Below are 25,378 nucleotides of genomic sequence, written 5' to 3'. Positions count from 1 at the left end.
TGATCGCTCCTCGCATGTAAAACCACTTTGTACCACGTTGGGCATTTGGCCATCAGACATTAAATTCCATTTAGCATCGCGGTCCATGTTATGGGCCAAACTGCTCTTAAGGGTCTAATTCAGTGGGTGAAAAGAATTGCAGATCACAGCGCGCTCTTTAGCCACCGCGGCGCGGCCTCCTCCTCGTATGATTTAAGCTGGTTTTCATAATTACCTTCTGTAATTGGAACAAACACATAATACTAATTCACCGCCCGCTGCCCCTCGGTGAGGAAGCTCAGTTAATCCATGGCTGTCCTTGCATCTCTCCGGCACATTATGTGATTAGCCTGTGCTGTTGCACTGATGGGAACATTTTCATTCCGAGCAGGTTCGGTACTGGGAGAGGAATTGTTTAAAGCGTGTGGTTTATTACAGACAGGGGGCCTGCAGTTCATGATACAAGCATTAAAACATCCTTAGCGGCTCTAATCCTCTGAGAGCCGGGTATTTAACTGTGTGTGTGCTCTCAGCGAGTCTTCATAAGGAGGGACTATCATTATAGATATGGAAACGTATCCATGCAGCAGTGCCGACTTTGTCCTTCAACGCTTTCTGCAACACAATGAAGCAGCGTCACCTAAAGACATATAGAAAACTGCTGATACGTTATTTAAATACCATGTCTTAAGAACGGTGCTAAAGCTGTCCCTTATCTCCCCAGAATAACAAATTGTCACAATATTATAATTTGGTTCTCATGACAAACCCAGCTCTGCTGCTCTGCCATCTCAAGAAACACAATAAGAAGCATTTCTTAGGCCCTGACTCCTGAATTCTGGCTTCTGAAAGGGACTGTAATGTAAGAAATCCTTTATAAAGCTTTTATTGTGGATAAAAATTGGTCCATGGTCATGTGATGTCGTACAGGTGCATGACCCATTATATCCTTGGTCATGTGATGTCACACAGGTGTACAGCTCATTATTTCCCTGGTCATGTGATGTCATACAGGTGCACGGCCCTTTATATTTCTTTTCATGTGATGTCACACAGGTGCACACCTGGTTATATTTCTGGTCACGTGATGTCACAAAGGTGCAAGGGTCATTATATTGCTGTTAACATATGTAACACATTTGCACGGCTCGTTATATCTCTTTTCATGTGATGTCACACAAGTGCTTGTCTGGCGCACACGATCGGATTTTGGCGCAATCACGCCAACTTGCATGCAACACAAATTAGGGGGCTTGGCCGTCCAACAACCGAACTGATTCGGGCTGAGCGCGGGATTTACAATTCAGATTGTGTTGCAAGACATGCGCTTAAATACACTGGGAAGAGGAAGGTAAACTACGGCAGATTGTGCACCTGATATCCTGCATGTGTCGCTTCCCCGCTAGGTCCGCCGGATTTGTGTTGCCTGAAAGTCGTCGCGATTGTGCCAAAATCCGATCGTGTGGGCAAAAAAACCCTGTTAAATGTGGCGCAAATCGGAAATAGTCAGGAAACCCGACAGAAATGCAGTGTGCGAACCACTATTAACTGTGTCCCATAGAGTTTACAGTGTCATCGACATGCAAATGGCTCACGGTGACAATAATTTCACTCTGCTATGTTTGGGAGGCTTCTCCTCCTTTTAGCTCAACCAATACACATGCACCATCTAGCAAAATAAAACCAGCCAACTACTGGAGCCAAAGAATCCAGGAAACAAGAAAAACGGGAATTAAAGGTCCCAAATGACTGCAGCAATGCCTTAAGAATTTTAATGAGTTTTGTAAATTGTAAGGTTACTGTATTTCCTAACAATAATACTTCTAAGTATTTTTGATGTACAGTGTAATTACCAGTAAAAATAGAAGGACTCCATCCCCAGTGGAAAGACGTCCATTCTCCCATAATGACCACTTGAAAACAGAAGTAAAATTTAGTAATAATGAGCTCCCTTACAAATTAAACCCAGTGTATGCTCAAATTTCTCCATCACCTAATTACATAACCCAGCATCGGCTCGCGCTAATGACCACTCTCAACGAAACTGCATCTAAGCTGACCCTCGGCTGAGCCACAGAGATTCATAGAAATGTTGGATAATGATTAGAGATGAGCGAGCACTAAAATGCTCGGGTGCTCGTTATTCGAGACAAACTTTTCCAGATGCTCGAGTGCTCGTCTCGAATAACGAGCCCCATTGAAGTCAATGGGAGATTCGAGCATTTTTCAAAGGGACCATGGTTCAGGAATAAAATGTGTTATTTAATTGAAAAAGAATGTCTTCTGATAAGTGATCAGATGTATGCAAACATCTGCAATCTATTCTTCACTGTTCCGCGCGTATATTATCTCCCGACAAGTTAGCAGATGTGAAGAACAGAAGAATGAATAAAGAATAGTGAGTGAAGAATAGAATAAAAACAGTGAACATAGGATCATTTAAGTGAAAAACACAGTGAAGAATAGATTACAGATGTCCGGCACATCTGCTTACTTGTCGGAGATACGCTGTCCCGGGATCCGCTCCTCTTCTTCCACTGAAGTCTCCCCGATGTCTCCCTGCTGCGTGCGATGTCTCCCTGCTGCGCCCGATGTGTCTCTGCTGCGCCCAATGTGTCTCTGCTGCGCCCGATGTGTCTCTGCTGCGCCCGATGTGTCTCTGCTGCGCCCGATGTCTCCCTGGTGCGCGATGTCTCCCCGTTCCGCGTGTATCTTCCGACAAGTAAGCAGATGTGCCGAACATCTGTAATCTATTCTTCACTGTGTTCTTCACTGTGTTTTTCACTTAAATGATCCTGTGTTCACTGTTTTTATTCTATTCTTCATTGTTCTTCACTGTGTTTGTTTAATTAAATGCTCGATCTCGAGCAGGGGAAATACTCGTCCGAGCAACGAGCCGTTTCGAGTACCTTAATACTCGAACGAGCATCAAGCTCGGACGAGTATACTCGCTCATCTCTAATAATGATGCTTTTTCTCTGCGTATTCCCATCAATAACTCATAGTCACTGTGGTCTGAACAAAAATAAGAAAGAATCAAAAATTGTAAATGTTTTAAGTGTAGCGGAAGACGAACTAGTCAGAGAAAGGTAAACAGGGAGAATATTGCTAAGGAATACAAGTTCTGTATGTGGCTTTTATTCTTTCAGGTAATGGGACTTATTAATCATTGCTGTTCAAAGAGTCGCAGTCTGCGGGCATTGAACATTTTTGGAATGCAAGGCCATGGTGGGCAAACACCGTAATATATACTACTTATGATATGAATTATGGGAAGACACTATGAATCTCATTACAATGGCTCAGCATGTATCTCTTTCATCTATTATCCCTTGTATAAAATACCTCTGTTCTGCACAACGTTTTATCTTTTGTTTTTCTGCCTTTCAGACTATGTCTCGTATCACAGACATCCTACGGTGTCACTAAATTTTAATCAACATTTTCCTGCCTGGTGCTTGTAATGTGAAATTTAAGGTGGCCAGGTTACATCAACTAGCTTGCTGCATAGAATAGAATAGAATAGAGAGGAGAAGGATTTAATATGCCCAATAAGGGTAAAATATTGCACCTTTAATTGCATCTTCATACATCATTACCCGACCTTAAAGGGGTGTAAGAGTTACCAAAAATTACTCCCTATCCATAAGATATGGAATAACTTGCTGATTGGTGTGGAACGTCAACAATCACAAGAATAACGGTTCCTATTTTCTGTATATGAATGGAATGACTAGAGGCTCATTGAGGACCTTCCTTTTACTACTAAAAGGGTGTCAGAATTCTCTCCACTTGGTGAGTAATGCACTGCTCTCATCACCTTAAAGGACATCTACCACCAGGATAAAGGATTGTAAGCCAAGCAAACAGACATACTGGTGTGCGCCCTCTCTGGCAGGATCTGCTCTTCTTTGATGCTCCTTCTTATGCCCTCATTATTACAAAAACAAACCTTTAAAATAAAGTAAAAACGTCTGAGGATCACTGAGCTCCATAGGTGCTAATGGAGCCTGGAACACCTCAGGCTCATTTTCATAATTTTTAAAGCCTTATTTTTTCATAAAAACACAACCATAAGAAGCTTAAAGGGATTTTCACACAAATGAAAATTCTCAAGTTTCAATCCACTAATGATAACACAATAAAGATCATTTTTAACCCCTTACTTTACAATTTTACTCAGTTTTATTGCTGTTTTATCACTTAGTGATGGTCAGTTTAAAATCACAGGGTGTGGACGGGGACTCTCTAAGCAGACATATTATTATCCAACTAGTTCTGTGAGCTGACAATGAGGTTAGATTATCAGGGTACAAGTTTTATATAGACTTTTATTCAGCTTCCGAACATTGTACTAATATCTGACACATAGCAAAAGAGAGATAAGACAGATCAGAGATTATGAGATCCATGAGATCCCTATTGTACACAATGACAGTCAGCTCTCCTACATCTCTGCTGTTCCCCAGCACACTAGATCTGCTGTGTCTTCCTCCCTCTCCCCAGATTAAGAACTTATCTGGCTGTAGCTTGCAGTTCTTCTCAAGTTGCTGCTGGCAGGATGTCAGTGTATGTGTATCAGTGAGAGCTCCATCCCATTGGGGTGGGGTTAGAAGCAGAGAGAGATAAATCGCAGCTACAGATAAGAAACTTGTCTTCGTGGGAATACCCTTTTAAGGAAGAACAGATCCTGCCAGAGCAGGTGCACATCAGTATGTCAGTATGCTGGGTTTACAGTCCTTGATACTGATGGTAGATGTCCTTTAAAGGGGTTACATTAGAGCATCATGGATGCTCAGTATGGAGGGGTTACAGAATCCACATAGGTGGGTTCCATTAAACCCACTCAAGTAGCTATACCTCTCCTTTGTCCTTTATGCTTTCTACATTATGGGGGTCATTTATATATTTATTTTCCCATCCCTTTTTGCACCTCATTTGTCTTTGTAGTTTCAGTTCCTTTTCAAAAGCAGTTTATTTTTAGACTTTTTTTTTTGCGCAAGTCTAACAAAAGGTGCAAACTTTTGCATAGCTGATACCATTGTCTTTCTTGCACATGGACAGGACTGGAGTGTTTTTGCACAATTATTTGCTCCCTTTTAGAAGCAAATCAATGTCAAATCAGATGCAAACATAAGGAAGCAGGAGAAATACAAAGACAAATGTATGCACAAACCAAGTTTACAGCTACACGGCAAACTCCAGTGCACTGCTGGAAAAAGGCGTAAAAAATTGTGCAAATACCCCAATGTGCCCCAAAAGTCACTAAATTGCAACCAAAAACCTGCATTAGACTTAGATAAATGTGCCCCTATCTTTATTAAGTGATTCCTTCTTGACTTTCTCTATCTATCTGTCTGTCTATCTATATACTTGTGTATCTATATACGTTGTGTTCAAGCAGCACACAAACAAAGGTGCAGGTGGGTGCAAGCTCGCTGAGACCCGGCTCCAGGTCCTTCAAATGTAATACACGAGAATCAAGCAGCACTCCAGGGCGTCAATAGTTAGGTGAAGAAAGTGAAAATGCTTTATTCCATGTTCAGAAGTACAACAAGGTACAGCAGCAACGTTTCGGCTCCAATGAGCCTTTTTCAGGCTCGAAATCTAACCCAATTAGATTTTTGGATAACTGGAGGGCTGCCTCCTTTTTTTCCATCATTATCTATTCCCCTGTATTTATCTATCTCATATCTATCTATCCATCTCATGTCTTTCTATCTCATATCTATCTATCTATCTATCTATCTATCTATCTATCTATCTATCTATCCCATATCTATCTATCTATCTATCTATCTATCTCATATCTATCTATCTATCTATCTATCTATCCCATATCTATCTATCTATCTATCTATCTATCTATCTATCTATCTCATATCTATCTATCTATCTATCTATCTATCTATCTATCCCATATCTATCTATCTATCTATCTATCTATCTATCTATCTATCTATCTATCCCATATCTATCTATCTATCTATCTATGTATCCAATATCTATCTATCTATCTATCTATCTATCTATCTATCTATCTATCTATCTATGTATCTTCTATCTAGCTCCTTCTAGTTACACCCTTACACACGACACAATGTCTATACCAGTAAATCCTGGGACCTCTCTATTGGATACACACATTCAGCAGCTTCAATCTTTGAAAATAAAATAAATGTACCTTATTAAAAAGAAATCCCATCTACTCCTGCCAGCGTCTCCTTTACTTTTCTGCTCCAGAGATTCTGTCCTTCTTAGGCTCGGCACACCAATTAAAAGCATTTGGGGGGGGGGAACCAATAACTTAACTAGAAAAGCACAGATGCACATACACAAGACGGTTCCTTCAATTTTGCGAGGGCAATGCATGAGAACCAGGCTCATAAAGATAAGGGGAGAAATTGGAAAGAGCCAAGGCCGATTGGAAAAGAGAGGAAAAAAATCTAATTATTGCATAAAAGAGCCTCTGAAGTTAATTTAATGCTAATAAAACCAACCTCTTTCGAAGCCGCAGATGAACAGAAAGAGGAGGTGCGGAGGAGGATGGGGAAGGTTAGACGTTTTCTACCAAAGAGCCTTGGTATGAGGTGAAATAGACATTTAGAATAAACAGGGTCAGTAGATTCAGTTTGAAAAAACATTTAGGGGTTTTGAAAAATGTAACCAATATCTTAAAAAATGTATAGGTTAATATAGATTAAAGATGTGGTTGTAGGAGCAGGAAGGATCTGAATATGCCAGACTCAGCTCAATGGAAAGACATTTCTTTAATGAGGCAACTTTATGACTGGACTGTGTAACTTTTACAGGCATGGGGGAGAACAATATAGGAATAGTTGTACAGCTGTATAATAACAGTTTCGAAGATACATGTAGTTAGTGTGGGTTAGTTTAACTTACAGGTTCCTTTTAAAATCTATTCAGTTAAATATATGAGCCAAACAGTGCAAAAAATTATCTTCTGCACATACTGGGATGCTAACACATTGTGGTTTTCGACAAGCCCTTGATTACATTTAAGGTATTGTAATGGTTTGGTTGGTCATTGGTTATTGAAAAGTCAACTTTAGTGGGACTAGCTGTCCCACTAAACTATATACATGTTATGCTCTACATTGTGTATGTGTGTGTGCATATACTGTCTGTGTGAATATGGTATTTTAAGAATTTGTGTATTTGCTGTATGTGTGTATATGTGGTGTGTATATATTGTTTATATGATTGTGCTGTATTTGGTGTATATATGCTGTATGTTTGTAAATGGTACTGTAAATACTATGGGGCACAATTACTTACCCAGCCGGCGGAGATCACGCAATACGGAGTGTCTGACGATCATGCACTCCGGCGCAATTCACTAAGATTGTGCGCCCGATTTACGGCATGTGTCGATTTCCCAATCAGGTCCGCAGGAATTCACCTTCTTCTTCCAGGTGTATGTAAATGCATTGTCTTGCAACACAATTTTAAAGTTAAATCCCGTGCTCAGTCCGAATCCATCAAATCCCCCGACTGACCGCCCCCGATTTCTGTCGCATGAAAGCCGGCGCGTGCGACACAATACCCTTCTAAATGCCTGTCCCATCGGGGCAATCTCAGAAAACGCCGGAAAACCTGACAAAAATGCGGCCGCGGAACTCTTATTAAATAAGCCCCTATATGTTTGAATACATGTATATAAATAGTATTTATATAATGCATGTGTAATAATATGATTTATATATACTATTTGTGTGTATGTGATGTGTATACACTGTATGTATAAGTACATAAATGTATACGCATGAATGTAAAAAAAGCAATTGTATATGAATGAAGAACTGTATGTATATGTATATAAGTATATAAATATGTGTGTATATATGAGTGTATAAATGTGTGTGATTGTGTAAACATGTGTGTATTCAAATATGTATATTTTTTTAAGGGAAAGGGGGCCTTATTCAGAATTCTGCTATAGGGGCCCCGCCTCTCCCATTTACGCCCCTGTTCCCAAGTCCCCAATTACAGATGATCATTTATTTTTACAAGTGTATAGGTTTTATCTTTAGAGGTCTTTCTACATTTTCTTCTATGACTTACATGGATGACATTGGCGGATCTCAGTGATGATAGTGTTAATGTCTGGCCCTGTCTGTACAATGACCTCTCCCTTTAAACTCTTCCCATTCATTTCGGAGTCTTTCCTCTTTATCTCTATGCAGCAGAATGAGACGTGGAACATTAGCTTTATGCCTACAGAATATTAAGCTAATATTAAGTTGTCACAAATCAAACATTATAGAGAAGCCGTGTCGCTTTAATATTTGAAAGATAGGAAAATTATTATCGATATAAGCAGTTTAAAAGAAATTTCACCTCTCAGCACTGCAGTGGTTAATATAAATATATTACTGATTTATATTCATATTCTAGATATAGTTCCAGAGCAGAAAATAATTGGTAACCAACTCTTAAACTACATTTGTCTTGAATCTTGATTTACCACTACCCGGAAAATATCCTCAATAAAAGGGGAAGTTTTGTGTATGTCCTCTGAGCACAGAAACATGTAGAAGAAAGTGTGCTGCCATGGGGCATAGTCATTGATCACAATCACTTAAAGGGAACTTAGATTTGTGTCCACCAGGACAACGCAGTCACCAATCTCTGCTACCAGCAAGCCTTGAACCATTTGTGGCAGTAATCGTCAAGTTAAAGGGAAACTGTCACCAGGGACTAAAGACAGATTGTAGAAGCCCATTACAGCTGCCTTTCTGCTTTCTATAAACATTTGCAATACAATATAAATGTGTGTTTTAACTTACCTTGCACCCTGACAGAATTCTCTGTTAAGTCCCAGGGGTTGGGCTTTGGTTTTTGAATGCATTTCAAAAAGCAACACATGACTTTTCTGTGTTGCAAACTCCTCAGCTGAGAGCTCCTCAGAGGCTGAGAGCTGAGGAGTTTGCAGCACAGTCATGTGTTGACAGATCAGCTTTCGTAGGTGCTAGAATGCTTGAAAGAGAGCGTCATACTGTATGACCTTGTAGGGGATGTAATATGTATTAGAAAAAACTTTCAGAAAAAAAAACTTTTGTATGATAACATGTAGTGAAAATAATTCACTTTTGGTAATTTTTTGCGTATTTTCGTAATTACGAGCTTTACAAACAGGGTCATAAAGGTGTTAAGAAATAATTGGATTTACTGTGTATTGTAATTAATGTTTAAATCAAACTTCAGATTTTAAAATATGTAACTGAGGAGAAAATAGAGTACATAGATATTTTATCATAAATCAATCTAAAAATCATATCACAACCCAAATGTATCATCTTACCCGAGTATTACCGCAAAAGTGTTAGTGCCATGTCGAAGCAGGTAACCTCATAGTAGTGTTTCTCCATTAAAGTCTATGCTTTTGTCACATTAATAATACCACCGTTACAAGGTATCGTCCAATGCCAGCGGAAGTAACCAAAACCAGACTTACCGTCATTGCAGTTTTCTTCTCTTCCTGTTGACGTGTTGTGATTGACGGACTACCCGCTTTCTACCGGGGACGTCCATGACGATCTGGGAGCTTAGGATTCTTCTTGTTATCTTTGTAGGCCATTTAACAAAGATGACATATTCTTCAAGGTTGCAGCTCCAGAAGCCTTGCCAGAGTGTGAATATTCTTGGTTTCATGTAATATATAAGTCACAATGTATATAATAGCAGCAATGTGTGTTAACAGGAATCCAACCGCTATAATGTTCAGTTTTCAAAGGTTTTCTTATATTTTTTTTTATTGCCAACAAAAAGAAATAAACATCGGCTCAAAATACACAAAATAACAAAGTCAATTCTCCATTATGAGAATCTTCTATTAAGTATGTATCCTGCGGAGTGTTACCATATGAATGTATGCAGGAGCGACTATTGTGTTCGATGATGCTGCCACATCCAGGCCTTGTGAGAGAGCTACAATATGGATTGTATATATTCCTGATGCAGTGCTATTTGTCATATAGCCTGTATACCGAGATCATGACCCGTGGCCAGGGAGAATCAGTATACAAACCGCTCACATAAAATCACAATGCCTTACATTTCTTATCTCCTAATGCATAACCTATACAAAATGTAAATATGTTCAAGGCTTAGGTGGAAAGTGACTAATGAGGTTTACAGCTCCGGAGAAATGTTAGGTTATACACATGGAAAAAGAAAAAACCTGCTACAGTTTCACAGGAAAGGGATTGAGAATTTAAAGGGGTTTTGTTAGAAATCCTGTTTATCCTTTAAGGGCTGGGCAAGAGTGCTGAAAAAAGTTTAACTTTCATACTCCAGCCCATACCAGTCTTTGGGTCTTCTGCACGGATGAAGGTCAATTAATCCACTTTGGCCAATCACTGGCCTCCTCAAACTGCGGGACAGTACTTCCCAAGTGACATTCTTTAAAAACTTCTCAAATTTTTTGAGTTTTAGTAGAGAGCAAAGATGGCTGATGTGATAAAGTGTATCAAACTTTAAGACTGATCTCTTTCGTAAACCTGGGGTTGTAAAAATGGACACCCTTCTTTTTAGAGGGATTTTCCATGGGATTTTTTCATTTCATTTCATTTGAGAGTTCAATGACCTGGATGCCTTTCTTAAAGTGATTTTCTAGGAATTTTGGGGTGGCAAGAAAAAAAAGACTAAAATGTAATATTGTCCGAAAAAAGTGTATCAAATGTTAAGACTGATCTCTTTCATAATCCCGGGGTTGTAGAAATAGACACACTTCCTTATAGAGGAATTTTACATGGAATTTTCATTTCATTTCATTGGAGAGTTCAATAAACCTAAATATCTTTCTTAAAGTAATTTTTTTTAGGAATTTGGGTTGACTAGATAAAAAGATGTGTTATTTTCCAAAACACAAAGGTCTAGGATCTTTTTGTATTTTGCAAGGTTGTTTATCTACACCTTTAAAGAAGCTGATATCTTTAAATATTGAAGCGAGTTGTGGAACCTTCTAAATTTTTTCAAGAAAAAAAAGTATTGTTACTCTGCTTTGGCTCCCAGTTGCTACATAATTGATGTAATTCCTGTTTTCCCACCTGATCGGCCAATAAGTGGCTACCTCCTGAGACCACATGAGATACCACTTACTTTGCTGTCCCCAGTTTCATTAAGGCCACTCATTAACGACAGTAGGTCTCATAACCCTCTGGGTGCAGTCACACGGTGCAGTTAAAACTGCATCGCATTCAGCTTTGAGGGGGTTTTAGGTGCAGTTTTGTCAATTTCACAGGTGAAAGACATGAACTGAATTTGATTTAGAAGGAGAAAGCTATTCCACAAATGTCATTCACCTGTTGATTTGATGTCTTTCACTTGTTAAAATAAGTAATACCACCTAAAACCAACCCAAAACTAATTGCGATGCAGTTTTAACTGCAACGTGTGACTGCACCCTCTGGGACTTCTGGTAGACACAGTGGTGAAAAGCAGAGGTTCTGGACTGATGTGAAAAGGGTACTCTTTCTTTGTCAACCTTGCCCAGCCTCCACAAGGTTCTCCATAATTCCTGGAAAACCCTTTTGAATGTTACTACTAGTTCTTACAATTGGGGAGATTTCTCGTTGTTGATACAATTATTTATTCAGATTGACTGACATGGAATTTTTACTTTGTGATGGAAAACATTGGCTCTATGGTGTTGTGTCCTTCTTCAGACTCAGCTTTACGGAATAGTAAGCTGAATTAGATGTACATAGGGTACGTTGAAAGGGGTGGAATTTGATGCACATTTGGATCATTTATGTCTCGTCTGGACATTTATGCGTATCTTTTCTGGTTTTTTCGAAGAAGTTTTAGACTTTTTTGATTTATCATAGAGGCTGATATATCAGGCAGCTGATTCTTTGGTGTTTTTGCAACTTTTTAACCATAATTTTTCATAGAAAATCAAAAACATCACAAATTTAGGCGCAAATATATCAAATGTGCCAAAAAAAGTTGCAAATATAAGAGAAAAAAGAGCAAATTCTAGGATAAATTCTAAGATAAACTCTCATACACTATGTTTTTTTTGTTGAATCCATGAGAAAAACAAACTCAATGACCTCCCATTGAAGAATTACTCCTTGAGTGTACCATGCTTACTTACATACTACCATATAGAAGTCTGGAGGAGATGAGTCAGGCCATATCCATCATTCATTAATATCAGGTAAAAAGTCATCATGGATATCAGCAGACACTGAGTCACTTTATTTCAGGCAGAAAAACAAACCTTGAGGTTTCAATAAAAGCCTTTTCAAGCTGTTCTGAAGTGTATGATGTATGTTGTTACATAACTATAGCGCCATATGTATAGACTTGTGTTATTTTGTATGTATGATGATTCCTCCCCTCCGGTGGTGTTGGTGTGTCTTTCTCTTTCCAAAATACATAAGATTTTGTGATTTTCTCTTTATGCTCTCAGAATCTCATCAGCCTTAGCACACACTTGTAATTTATGGAGACTCCCTACAGTACAGCTGTGGTTTTACATAAATGTAAATATCTGTACGTATAAAGCTTTAACAATCTGTCCAGATGCTTCCAAGAAGATAAGTGCGCTCCACATGAACGGGTTAAACAAAACAATGCCGCGAACATACGTGATATTTTCTATCAGATTCTCCCTTGTGGGGTTGTTTATGTGTTTTTTACGTGATTTTTCCTATATAGCTAAGCAGTTGCCTAGTGCCCCCTGTTGTGATGCTATTGCTATTCTCAGTATTTCTTACAGGTTTTAATCACAATGTGCTTTTTCCATATTTTTACTCCCAGATGATTGGCTCACATACAAAATACTATATAATTATAAGAGGACTGCCACGAGGGGGCGAGAGCTTTATATTTCTGAATGCCTCCAAGTTGATACGATAGTATATTAAAAGGAATTTATCAATGTTTGTTATTCCTACTACACTCTTTATCTAATCGGTGCTGGAATGAGAAGTTAATTATTTTTAAGCGATGCGTCTTTAGGGTCCGTCCACATGTTCAGTTTTTCAGATGCATTTTTTGATGCCCAAATTAGGAGGAGCAGCTTTTCTCAATGATATATTTTCACTCATTATGGTCCACACCTGCATTTGGCTTCAAAAATTGCATCTGAAAAACTGGACGCTGGATGCACCTTTAAGGAAATCTACCATCAACACCCATCATTGTCAACCAGGGACACCTACTCATAGATCTTTAGATTCATAGGGGGAGATTTATCATCATGTTTCTACTGTTCTGGTTGCCCATGGAAACCAATCAGAGCTCAGCTATTATCTTATAAACAACCGTGGGAAAATGAAAGATGTGCTCTGGTTGGTTGCCATGGGCAACTAGAACAGTTCTGCTCTCCCCCATAGATTCACTGTGACTGGGCTAATGTTATTATATTTGTTATCCATAGTCTCCTTACATCTAAAATCAGCTTTAAAATTTATTCTAATAAGTCAGAAGGGCTCCAAGAAGTTGTAACAAGAGCCGAGTCATGCTGCAGCTCCACAGGCTGTTACATTGTAAAGGAGCATGTCTCCCTCTCTCCCCCTGTTCCCTCAGCCCTTCCCCCTCCCTCTGCCTGATGTAATCTCACACAGTGGGAGCCGAAGGGCACTTCCAATTGGAAAAAAAAATGATATGCTCTATTATGGATGGTTTCAAGATGGCAGCCATTTTTTGGCATAGCCCAAAAGATAGGTCCCCCAACCAATTTTTTGCTGGGGTATTTAAATATGTAAGTTTCCCTTTTGTAACACATATGTTCTGCCAATACTGATGACATCATTATTATGATACATTATTTGACCTGTCAAAATGTGATATTATTTAGCTGACTACGAGGGTGCCCTAGGTCTCACTTTGAGGTGTGTTCTTACTAGGGCACCTCACCATATTTACTGTACATTTACACGCAATTCAACAAACTTCCCTCTACCTCCATCTTGGCTTCATTTTATGATGCACATAAAGATGTAGCAGAGTTTACTGAGTCATTAGCCTTTTTTTTGTTTTTTATGTTTTTTTCCTGACGCATATCAATAGTCCATGGTCTCCCTGAGCTATTTTCCTTTTAATGATATGGGCCATTGCGGCTAGTGAGTTGACCATTTGAAAGGTCTTTGCAGTGAGGCCTGTAGCTACGGCTTAATATCTTGGGAAACAGATCTGTCAGTTACGGTTCTGCTTCATGAAGTCTTTACCTAGCACAGTGTCAATTCCACAAGTCTTGATGTCTGGATGGAGTAATGGGTTTTCTCCACTTCTGACTGTAACAAAACCAGAGGGAACGTGCTATAAAATATTCACATAGAAGATGTTTGAAGGGGGAGTAATCAAAGTTATAAAATCTAATATTGTCGCTACTTTATATCATCAATGAGGTATTGGTTATAGGGGTTTCTCCTACTATAAACACTATATAGTAAATATGTGTCTGATTTTAGGGGGGTCTGACTACTGCAAGCCTTAGCAATCATGAAAATGGGGGCCTTGTAGTGCCTTATGTATGACTTGTAAACAGGGGTATTAATTCGGCAATATCTCCTGGTTGCATGGGATGTACCAGAACCCTGATCCTCAACTCAAAGTTTGGGTCCACTCATCTCTTCTTATGTGGGCACATGGAAGAGCCCATTGTCATAACTGTTATGGGTCCCAGTGATCAGACTCTTAACCATTATCATAGAGATAGGAGATTTGTGCATATTGTGAAAATCCCTTTTGGGCCCCTGTGAGGGTCCTTGTGGTCTGGCTCCTAGAATCCCTAGTCATCAGGCGAATGGGGACTGACAAGCTCTTCATATATAGGTAGAGCTAGAGGGCATGTAGAACCATGGGAGACTGCTCTCCTAAATGTCCTATTAAAAATGGATTGTTGGTTAAGCATGTGCATCAGAGCTCGGGGAACATGGAAGCCCCCATTATCAGGGATCAGGCACTTATTCATTATCATATAAATAGGGGATGATGGGAAATCAAGGATCCCAGTAGCATTGGTAGAGTTTGTGTTGGCCAACCATGCCCTTCAGAGTTTATGAGGAATGCAGAGGTATCAGTGAGTCCACATTATTGTGTCTGCTAAGGGTCCCAGTAGTCAGGGTCTTATAAACTATCATGTGAATAATGGATGTGAGTATGGTGGGAAAATACCTTTTGGGCCCCAATGGAAAATTTATGACAGTCCCCCCCTCCCAGGGTCTATCTAAAACTGCAAAACATACAATGCATAAAGTGTTTAATTCTGCATAATCCATGGACTTTTTCCCTCTGGACCTTACAAACCTCACACTTTAAAGATGCGAATACTCCACAAGATGTTGAAACCGGGCCAAAGTGTTACAAGAATTGTTAACATTGATGACTGCCATAAAAACCGGGCATTACATCTTCATTCCCACAAAATGGGCCATAAAATAGAATAGTATAAAGCATCATCAAGACCTTGAAATGCTTTCAATCTGACCCTGCATTGACCAGCTATATTTACTCCATGTCATGCCTTCATTTCTAATATGGCTTTATTTGCAGTTACTGCTTCTGTTGTTCTAAATCTCGCACCGTTATATTTCTCCAACACCTTTAAACTTCTAACTATGAATTACATAATAGAACTTGTAGTGGAGGAAATACGAGAGGGAGCTGGAGAGATTGCTTCGATGCCATATTATCCTTCCTCTTGTGTTTGGAAGCTGCATGTACTGTAATACTGGGAACCAATAGAACTCGGGTTATTTTAACTTTGACCTGGTTCTTCTTCCAACTAAGCTATAAACCCTTTTTCAATGCATTAGACTTCAAAATACAAAGAACCACAGAGGTGTGTCCTGACATGCCCTCAGTATGGAGCTACATTATGGGTAGTAATATCTGTACTGTAAAATGTTTCCATATGAGCCAGGAAGTTGCTTTATTATTCAGCAAAATCGCATGGATTGGTTTCAATGAAAATCTGCCATATTGGATTAGACCAATGACAGTCAGAATATCATTAAAGAGGTTGACCTGATGACCCTTACAAGCTTAGCTCCCGTTCAATTGGGTGGTTGCTGTGGTGATGTATCACAGCTCGGCCACTACACAGGCAGATGAAATTTGCTGATTGATGTAAGACTCTCACCATTCGACACTGATGACATAACAACAGAATTAACAGATTTAAAAATAGACATTTAGACATTAAAATAAGACATTTATTGAAGCATTCAAAATGGTTATTGGGCATTTATGATAATACTGTTACTTATTAAAATGATAATAATAATATGTTTTTTAATTATGTGTTTCAGGTTGAATGGTTTAAAAATGAAGAACCTATTGACTCCCTGCAGGATGAAAATATAGACACCAGGGCAGATCACAACCTTATCATACGACATGCCCGCCTGTCTGATTCCGGGAACTACACATGTATGGCATCCAATATTGTCGCTAAGAGGCGGAGTACATCAGCTACAGTTGTGGTGTATGGTAAGGAACTTGATATTACATCATTACATTACCAGTCAAAATCTGGGCACCAAAGAAGATAATGAGCAGAATATCAGGTCAGAATTCCCATGACAAATATTTTAAGTTCCAGTATATACATTTTGAGATGAATTTGGCATTTTCTTTTGGAAGAAAACCTCTCTAAAATATGACTTTTCAAAGCAACTGGTGGGTTGTTATCCCTGGACCAAAGTACTCCTTATACAGGCCCCATTGTCGATTGGGGTGTCTAGGGACCACCAGTAAAATTAATTCTAGTGGTCAACAGTACAAATATTTCTTGTCCTAATTCACTAATTTCTGAATCTTCCCAGATATCTATTTTCTTATGCCCACTGCCTATTCATGGCTTTTAATTTTGGTTATAGGGCCTTGTCAGTTTACTGAATGGCTCTTGCCCCAAAAGGTGGTAGAACTTTTAAGAGAATTAGCAATGGAAGTCTGGGGCCTACATAAATAAGGTGGGGCCACTGAGGGCCAATACTATATTGATCTTTCTCTGTGTATAGATGACATTTCCGTAATCAGATGTTTGTACACAATTCTGAACTGGATAGTAACTGCCTAGGTTACTATATGGATAAATGGATTGAATGTAGTGTTGTTTGTTGCCTATCTTTGTATAGTAAAGTGGGCCCTCTTTATGCATGAGCAGAATTAGCAAGGGGCCCACCATGGTTCAGTGGCCCACCGGAGAAATCACCTGTTTCCCTCTGTCCTATTCTCTTTGATTTCAAACCCATGACCCTTGTGCATCATGTATAACTACTGAGACATCCCAGATCACTTTGAAGAAGTTATCCTTTCAAAGTTGTCTTTCTCTTTCTTTTTTGTCCTCATTTTACCTGTGAACTGTCTTAAAATTAGAAAAGACATTTACAAGTCTCACCACTTCCACAGTCCAGTTCTCTTGTTTCATTTATCATAAGAACCCAACATGAAAACCTCCATGACAGGGAATGTCATCCATTTATTTATCTCCTCAGCGTATAAAATCTTGATGCCTTATCCATATTTTATAAGAGCAGCCTTTGGTCCACACACTCTTCTTCTACCAGCTGGGCACATGAATCACCATCTTTATCTACTTCCATACACATGTCCAGGTTGCTGTGTATAAGAAAAGCCGGATGTACTTTTGCACTCCTTGATGTGCATCATGAACACCCACTAGATTCAGAGGCCAAAAACAGACATTTTACACTCTGCCCTAAGAAATCTTTTAGAATGAGATCTTATGATTTGGCAGGCTACAGATAACTACTAAAATCTGAGTCATATAACAAGCTTTGGAAGAAAAGGTCATCCACATTGATACAGTCTTCCCAAGCATGACCTAAAAAGGAAGATACTTATCTCTGGGTGAAGCTTTCATCTCTTTAAAGATTTCATGCAGGGAGTAAGCCATAAGCCTGCTTCATCCCCAAACATATGGCTAACTGGATGTGCCATCTAAAGAAGAATTATTTTTTCACAGGCCAAAGAACAAATAGGCAAACTTTATGTCTAGCGATCTTATAACTATCCATTTCAATGACCCAAATGTAACTAGTGACTTGTACTTGTATTTTCTTAAAACTTGGATAGGGTAGACTAGAAGAAGTATCTAATGCCGATATTACCACAAACCCTACTTGCATTTAGCACAATAAATGCAGGTATAATGAAGCTGACACTGATGTTTTATACCAGGACATTTCCAGAGATCAATTGAGAAGAGCAGATTTGGAAATAAACAAACCATATTTATCTCTATGTTCTTGTGATAGATATGACAGCCTATCAAGCATTTTTCGATTGTAAGGGCAGGACATGGACAAGGACAGTGAGCCCTCCAAACTGTTCCTGCCTGATTACTGGGTCCACCCTAAACAGTGACCAGTAACAGGCTGTCATAACACAAATGGGATGTCCAAGTCACAACAAGGTATCATGCAAATCACAAAATCAAATAGACAGAAGAATAGTCAAGGATGTAGTCAATATCAAAAACAAGAATAACAAGGGATATCAAGAAAAGCACTTACAGAAGCCTGGCAATTCAAACTATTTGAACAGTAAAGGAAGATGGTGCACATGGGGTTTAAATTAGAGTGCTCCAGGAGAGAGAGACAGAGCTCAGAAGGTGTGCAAGCCTTAACTCTTGCTGGTCCAGAGCAAGAATTGCAAAGAGTTGGCAGTCCAGCAAATACAGTTCTGTTTAGACTGCTGACTGAAGCACCTGATAGAATAAAGCGCCTTCCTAACCTGATAGTTCGAACTGCAGAAGACTCAGACACAGATGTAACAGCAATACATGTTTGTGTTTTGGATTAATATTTTTCATGACAAAAAGTTAGAAATTTGTATCACAGAAGGAGCATCCACTAACCCCACGTCAGTGAAATAAAGAAGCGTAAGCTGATCTTATGAATCCCCATAGTAGAAGGGCTGCCAGCGATCTGTTACTTTTCTACTCTCTTGTTACTGGGAAAAAGTTAGTTACTAAAGACAGCCCCTTTAAAAATAATCTGTCACCTTTACTGACATGTCCCCTTTTAATTTTATGAATATATTGACATAGTCTAAGCTGACCATAGTCTGATACTGCCAAATCAATATCAACCCAAAGGTCCTAATGGTTTGATGACTTCGCTTTACTAGGACTGAGTTAAAAAAATTTAGTTAAAATAAATCAATAATACTTACTTAGTATTTGAGCTGCTCAGCCTAATCAGACCAATCTCTGGTGCCCCCAATGACTGCGGTTCAGTGAAACCTGGCACATCTACCTCAGCTTCATTGTTTGGAGGAACTTACCTACATTAATATAAGTGTTCATTTTTTTAAGTTTCATTTTTTAATGCCGTCCTACACAGTGCTCACATAGGGCAATTTGAGTACATAAAAAACAGTGGGAGTTTTAGTGTCTCAAAACATCCTGACAGGTTACATTCAAAGCTTGCCCATCTCCAGTATTATACATATCATTGCTGATGAAGGACTCTTTGGAGGTAGAAGCAGTGACATATTAATCACTCTCTAGAATTCCACTTATCGGAGGCAACTGACCTTAAATCTTTGATCACCTAGAAGTCATCATCTTCCCTTGCATTATGCCACATTGTGACAAGTCTATTCCACAGACCTTAATAACCATGTATTTGTTAATGTTTTCTTTCCCTTTAACACCTCTTCTGTCAGTTAAGTGCTTCAACTTGCAGGAAGGGAATTAGCCAGGGAACAAGAAGTTCAGATTCTGTTATTCTATTAATTACTCCAATTACCAGAATGTTACGCATGATGCTTGCTTGTAATAGAAACCAGCGTGCGGTGGAGAGATCCAAAAATACCTGGACCACAATTCCATATGATCAATATTATTTACACTGTATCCCACTGTGTAAAGCCTTAAGGGATTGCAGAATTTACTCCACCACCCTCTTACCTCTCTGCAGCTAGCTGCGCTCGTGTCAGGCTAAAGTATGTACAAGCAACGTGCAGCCTGCCCTTATCCCTGTGTACACCATGTCCCAGCGCATACTGAGCAGTCCTGGGGTGCATGCATCACGTGTGCGTCATCCTCTACAATTCCAACTCTGACAGACGCACATTCAAAGGGAAGCTGTCAATCATCACGACACCCTGGTTTCATTTACATCACATAACCATTTTAACTCACAGCAGTAGTACCTGGTAAGTACTAGCTTCCACGTCCCAACCAGGCAGGTAAATTATTGAGAAAATGTCAAATACAAGACATTCCCTGAGGCAACTCGTGGTGTTTTAGTAGAATCATAGTTGGCTACTTGTCGCCTATAGACAATGTTTTGCTTATATAAGTGTTTACGGATCGTAAGTACCCTATGTGTCAAAAACTGATGATAATCTTTGATAATTCCTTTCCTATTGATATGCCTTGAGGGCACTTGCTAGACAAGATCGGGCAGGAGTCTTTGCAAAGGTTAGAATGTTAAAGCAGATATTCACCTGTGTGTTTTAGAGGGCTACCTATGAGGGTGTTTTTTGAGTTCATAAATATCTTCACTTTTGCCCCCTTACACCACTTGTATGTTGTGGTCATTTGTGGTGTAAAAATAATAATGAACTCATATTCAACTCATCATTACCATATTCAACTCATCATTACCACCAGTCCGATAAGTCATTGCTGTACTCTGCTGGCATATAGAGCCACAGTGGGGCCTCCACTCATTGATGTGCTCTGCTGGCATATAGAGCCACAGTGGTGCCTCCAGTCATTGCTGCACTCTGTTGGTATATAGAGCCACAGTGGTGCCTCCAATCATTGCTGTACTCTGCTGGCATATAGAGCCACACTGAAACCTTCAGTCATTGCTGCACTCTGTAGGCATACAGAGCCACAATGGTGCCTCCAGTCATTGCTGCAATCTGTTGGTATACAGAGCCACAATGGTGCCTCCAGTCATTGCTGTACTCTGCTGGCATATAGAGTCACAGTGGTGCCTCCAGTCATTGCTGCACTCTGTTGGTATACAGAGTCACAATGGTGCCTCCAGTCATTGCTGAAATCTGTTGGTATACAGAGCCACAGTGGTGCCTCCAGTCATTGCTGCAATCTGTTAGTATACAGAGCCACAGTGGAGTCTCCAGTCATTGCTGCACTCTGTTGGTATACAGAGCCACAGTGGTGCCTCCAGTCATTGCTGCACTCTGTTTGTATACAGAGCCACAGTGGTGCCTCCAGTCATTGCTGCACACTGTCGGCATACAGAGCCACACTGGTGCCTCCAGTCATTGCTGCACTCTGTTGGTATACTGAACCACAGTGGTGCCTCCAGTCATTGCTGCACTCTGTTGCTATACAGAGCCACAGTGGTGCCTCCGGTCATTGCTGCAATCTGTTGGTATACAGAGCCACAGTGGTGCCTCCAGTCATTGCTGCACACTGTCGGCATACAAAGCCACCTTGGTGCCTCCAGTCATTGCTGCACTCTGTTGGTATACTGAACCACAGTGGTGCCTCCAGTCATTGCTGCAATCTGTTGGTATACAGAGCCACAGTGGTGCCTCCAGTCATTGCTGCACACTGTCGGCATACAGAGCCACACTGGTGCTTCCAGTCATTGCTGCACTCTGTTGGTATACTGAACCACAGTGGTGCCTCCAGTCATTGCTGCACACTGTCAGCATACAAAGCCACACTGGTGCCTCCAGTCATTGCTGCACTCTTTTGGTATACTGAACCACAGTGGTGCCTCCAGTCATTGCTGCAATCTGTTGGTATACAGAGCCACAGTGGTGCCTCCAGTCATTGCTGCACACTGTCGGCATACAGAGCCACACTGGTGCTTCCAGTCATTGCTGCACTCTGTTGGTATACAGAGCCTCAGGGGAGACAATGGGTTGGCAGTGTGCTCCCTCTGCAGCCTCTGGCTATGGCTTGTTTCAACATGACACAACCAATATGCCTCTCAATGCCAACAGCAGTGATGGGATGCACTACACTAGAATGAAGTAAGCATACACCAACTGAGAAAGAAAACTTATAAAGCAGAGCAAACCCTTCAACAATATCTATCATTATACAAGAATGAGAACAATGGAAAGAAAAAGCAGATTCCCTCATAACAGGTTCAAATGTAAAACTCTTCAATTATTAAGTCAATAGTGGAAATCTATTAATACTAACAAGCTGGATGCTATTCTACATTTTCTCTGACCTCTTAGTAGATCAGGTCAGGTCATTTAAGACCAGTTCTTACCTGTTGGTTATTTCATCTATAGTCTCTGGCGGTTTTCTAGCAGAGACATTAGTGGTATAGTGGTAATATGGTGGAATTGGGGCTTTATATATGCCTTGTTGGCCAAAAAACTGTCGGACAAGGGCTGTTGAATTTCCCTTAACATAAATGGCGAAAACAAAAGATGGTCTTCTTGATCTGGTTTAGACATTCATTCTAATAGTGCTTTGACTTGTGCATCCTGCCCAATAATTGCAGTGGATAACGGATAAAAGGTCCTGCCTAGCAAATATGTTCAGTTATTGTTCGAGGAACATGGCAAAGATTTCATGGGGAGTACTTGTTCTCAAGTTTCAGATTTACAAAATTGTACAAAATTGAAAGGATCTGCTGTTGCTGTTTTGGTGCTATATACTCTGTAGAGCAGAGGTCTTGTGGAATCTATATCTTGATGGATCGAAGTGAGTCATAACATTTATTATTATGGCTGATTGGTATAGTAATAAAACCCGCTACATCTCTCTGATCGAGCTCTTTTTTCAACTGCAAATGGTGGTTTATATTTCCTTTATAGCGACTCCTTTATAAAAAAAATATTGAGGTGCTAACCTTGGAATTCCCGACAGGTTCCCACTGTCAGTCAGCCCTCAGCATGCCGTAAGCTTGTAGCCAAGAAGGACTGAATGAAAAGTTCACTGGCTGAAACTATTGATTGTGGCTGAAATATGTGTTTCTTGTAGCAGAAATGTCAGGATACATGTGAAGAAAATAGCTGTCAAGGAAATTGGGGAGTAAAAGAGTCTGACTAAAGCTTTAAGGTAAATAACGCATGAGAAAAGAATATTTATTCAGGATACTGCTGTGAGATAGACTCTACAAACTTACACAAAATGTCACCGTTTTCTATAACGACGGGAGAGGTCATTGAAATATCTATGATGTCATCGGGTTCAATTGAATTCATAGAATTTGAAATACTGGTTTCAATAAAAAAACAAAAATTATACTTTTAAATTTGTGTTTGTTGGAATTCGGTGTATAAGATGTGTTTTTTCTTCTATATTCCTAGTGAATGGAGGGTGGTCATCATGGCTAGAGTGGTCAGCATGTAGTGTAAGCTGTGGCCGTGGTGTCCAGAAACGTTCCAGGACCTGCACTAACCCAACGCCTCTGAATGGTGGCACCTTCTGCGTGGGATCCTCTATGCAGAAAGTTAGTTGCTCCTCACAGTGTCCAGGTAAGTGGCCCTGTTACTTGTATACTAAAGATCTCCTTGTTTCTTATGAGCTTTATGATTGGGGAGAAGTTGAGAGTATTTGGCACCAGGTAAGGCATTCTTGGCTGCCTGGACAATGACATATGAATAAGGTTTTAGGAAGAAATGTTTGAAGTCATCTTTAGCTATTATGTATACTTTGAGTGTATCTTATCTTTGCAGTTTGTGTTGGCATATTGACTTTATATTTATTGTTTATGGGACTATTGGAGCTAGACGAGAACATCACCTGGCTATCTCTGACAGACCCATAGATCCAATAGTTATCCCATTTCCTGTGGATTGGTGATGACTTCTGAACCCAACCACTTCCCATTTTAACTTAAAATTAGGTGAGGTTATTGAAATACTGTAGATTGAGGGCCTCCATGAACAGTTGGTCATGATAATCATATAAGCTCTGAAATGTAGCCTCATAAGACCAATTTTTGTTATCTCACCTGAAGGTAGCCAGAAGACTCACCAATGTCCAACCAGGCCATAATTGGTATAAACCTTGGTGTATGGTGTGCTATGTACGAAGTGCGAGATTGTTCAAGTTTTTTTTAACATTTTCCATTGACTCTAGAATCATGACAATAGTTTTTCTAATTGAATAAATATGCCATTGATACATCCTTAGAATATGTACAACTCCAATGTGTTAAACCACTAAGTAGCTTGCATTTCAATACATGTAAAAGCCTTATCTGCTTTGTTCTCAGGGCAAATGCTTTTCAGGGACTTCTCTAAGAGATAAGGCGATATTAGCAGAGAATAATGCCAGCTATGAATGCTGAAAAGTCAGCAGCTGTGCCATGAACAGAGACCTCAGCTGGCTCAACAAGTTAGCTTGTTAACTACATATTACAGATTGAAAGGGAAATAGTTGATAGCTGGAAACAATTATATAAAATATGTTATCAAGATAAAATACTGAGGCAGCATTTCGGAGTTCCTTAAAATGGCTTCCTTCCAATAGAAACTGAGAGAGGATCATGCCAAGAAGTCTTGTAGGGACAATGTGATACACTCACAGATTTCCAAAGCTGCAACTCAGTTACAACTTGATGTAGACTGGAGTTAATTCATGTTGCAGTCAACAGTTTTTATGGAGGTGGTAAAAGGTTTTAAAGTACATGGTTTGACCTCCAGTTCAAGTTAGAAAGCTGAATTCTATCAAATCTAAAATATTAATATTATTTCCCTTTCTTTCTAGTAGAAGGGCAATGGAAGGAGTGGGGTGAGTGGTCGGCCTGTAGCCCAGAGTGCGAGCACCAGCGTGAAAGAGAGTGCACAATACCTGCAACAGCTAATGGAGGAAAGCCGTGCGACGGGATGAGCCAAGAGTCTGAAAACTGCACAGACGGACTGTGCATTCAAGGTGAGCAACGTGAGAAGAACTATGGTTTATAATCACATTATAAAACATTATTTAGCAGAAATCTTCAATGAGAACAAAGTGGATATGTTGCAAAACAGCATGCCCAAATTCTACATCCCAAACATGGCAGAGTGTTAAAAAGCCATTACTCACAAGATAGTTGGAGATGGAGCAGTGGGCATCCAGATAGTAAGATACTCCGGATAGTAATTATACTTAGAGTACTATACAGTATCCATATATACAGTACTTAACACGGGAGGTTAACTGTACAGCTTCATGGACCCTTAGATACTAAAAGTAATTCTTTACTAATACTGGTAACTTTATGGTCACTCATAAGCTTGGATTCTTTCCCTTTAAGTGAATGAACCTGCACAATTCACACATCCATTAATTGATCCTGGTTAAGTTTAAGCCCCATATTCCTCCATCTACAAAGCTGCTGACACAAAGCCTTGCAGTGATTTGTATTTAATATATTATTGCCACCGACGCCGCACACGTTCTTCATCCCCGATGTCAGGCTTTGGCCAGAAAGTATTTGAATTATTCAGATGACCA

At 39.7% G+C, this 25,378-nt stretch overlaps 1 protein-coding gene and 1 long non-coding RNA gene across 4 annotated transcripts in view; one reads left to right on the top strand and one right to left on the bottom strand.

Moving 5' to 3' along the window:
- Positions 1-25,378, top strand: part of UNC5D (unc-5 netrin receptor D) — a 448,185-nt gene that overhangs the window by 282,689 nt on the left and 140,118 nt on the right. For 2 of the 3 annotated variants that reach the window (XM_072148810.1, XM_072148812.1), the window contains exons 5-7: positions 16,269-16,449; positions 23,245-23,412; positions 24,650-24,814. In XM_072148810.1, the coding sequence (XP_072004911.1) occupies positions 16,269-16,449; positions 23,245-23,412; positions 24,650-24,814 (514 nt within the window). The remainder of the gene's footprint in view (positions 1-16,268; positions 16,450-23,244; positions 23,413-24,649; positions 24,815-25,378) is intronic. The other variant, XM_072148811.1, reaches the window with a different exon arrangement.
- Positions 8,097-13,235, bottom strand: LOC140125716 (uncharacterized). Its single transcript, XR_011854711.1, has 3 exons — positions 13,176-13,235; positions 9,458-9,643; positions 8,097-8,178 (listed from the first exon to the last, which is right to left on the bottom strand). It is a non-coding gene; the product is annotated as an uncharacterized lncRNA (long non-coding RNA).

This window comes from Engystomops pustulosus, chromosome 4 (genome assembly GCF_040894005.1).
Source record: "Engystomops pustulosus chromosome 4, aEngPut4.maternal, whole genome shotgun sequence".
NCBI classification, from domain to species: Eukaryota; Metazoa; Chordata; class Amphibia; order Anura; family Leptodactylidae; genus Engystomops; species Engystomops pustulosus.
Note: the sequence above shows the minus strand (reverse complement) of the source record. Positions and strands in the feature narration are given on the sequence as shown.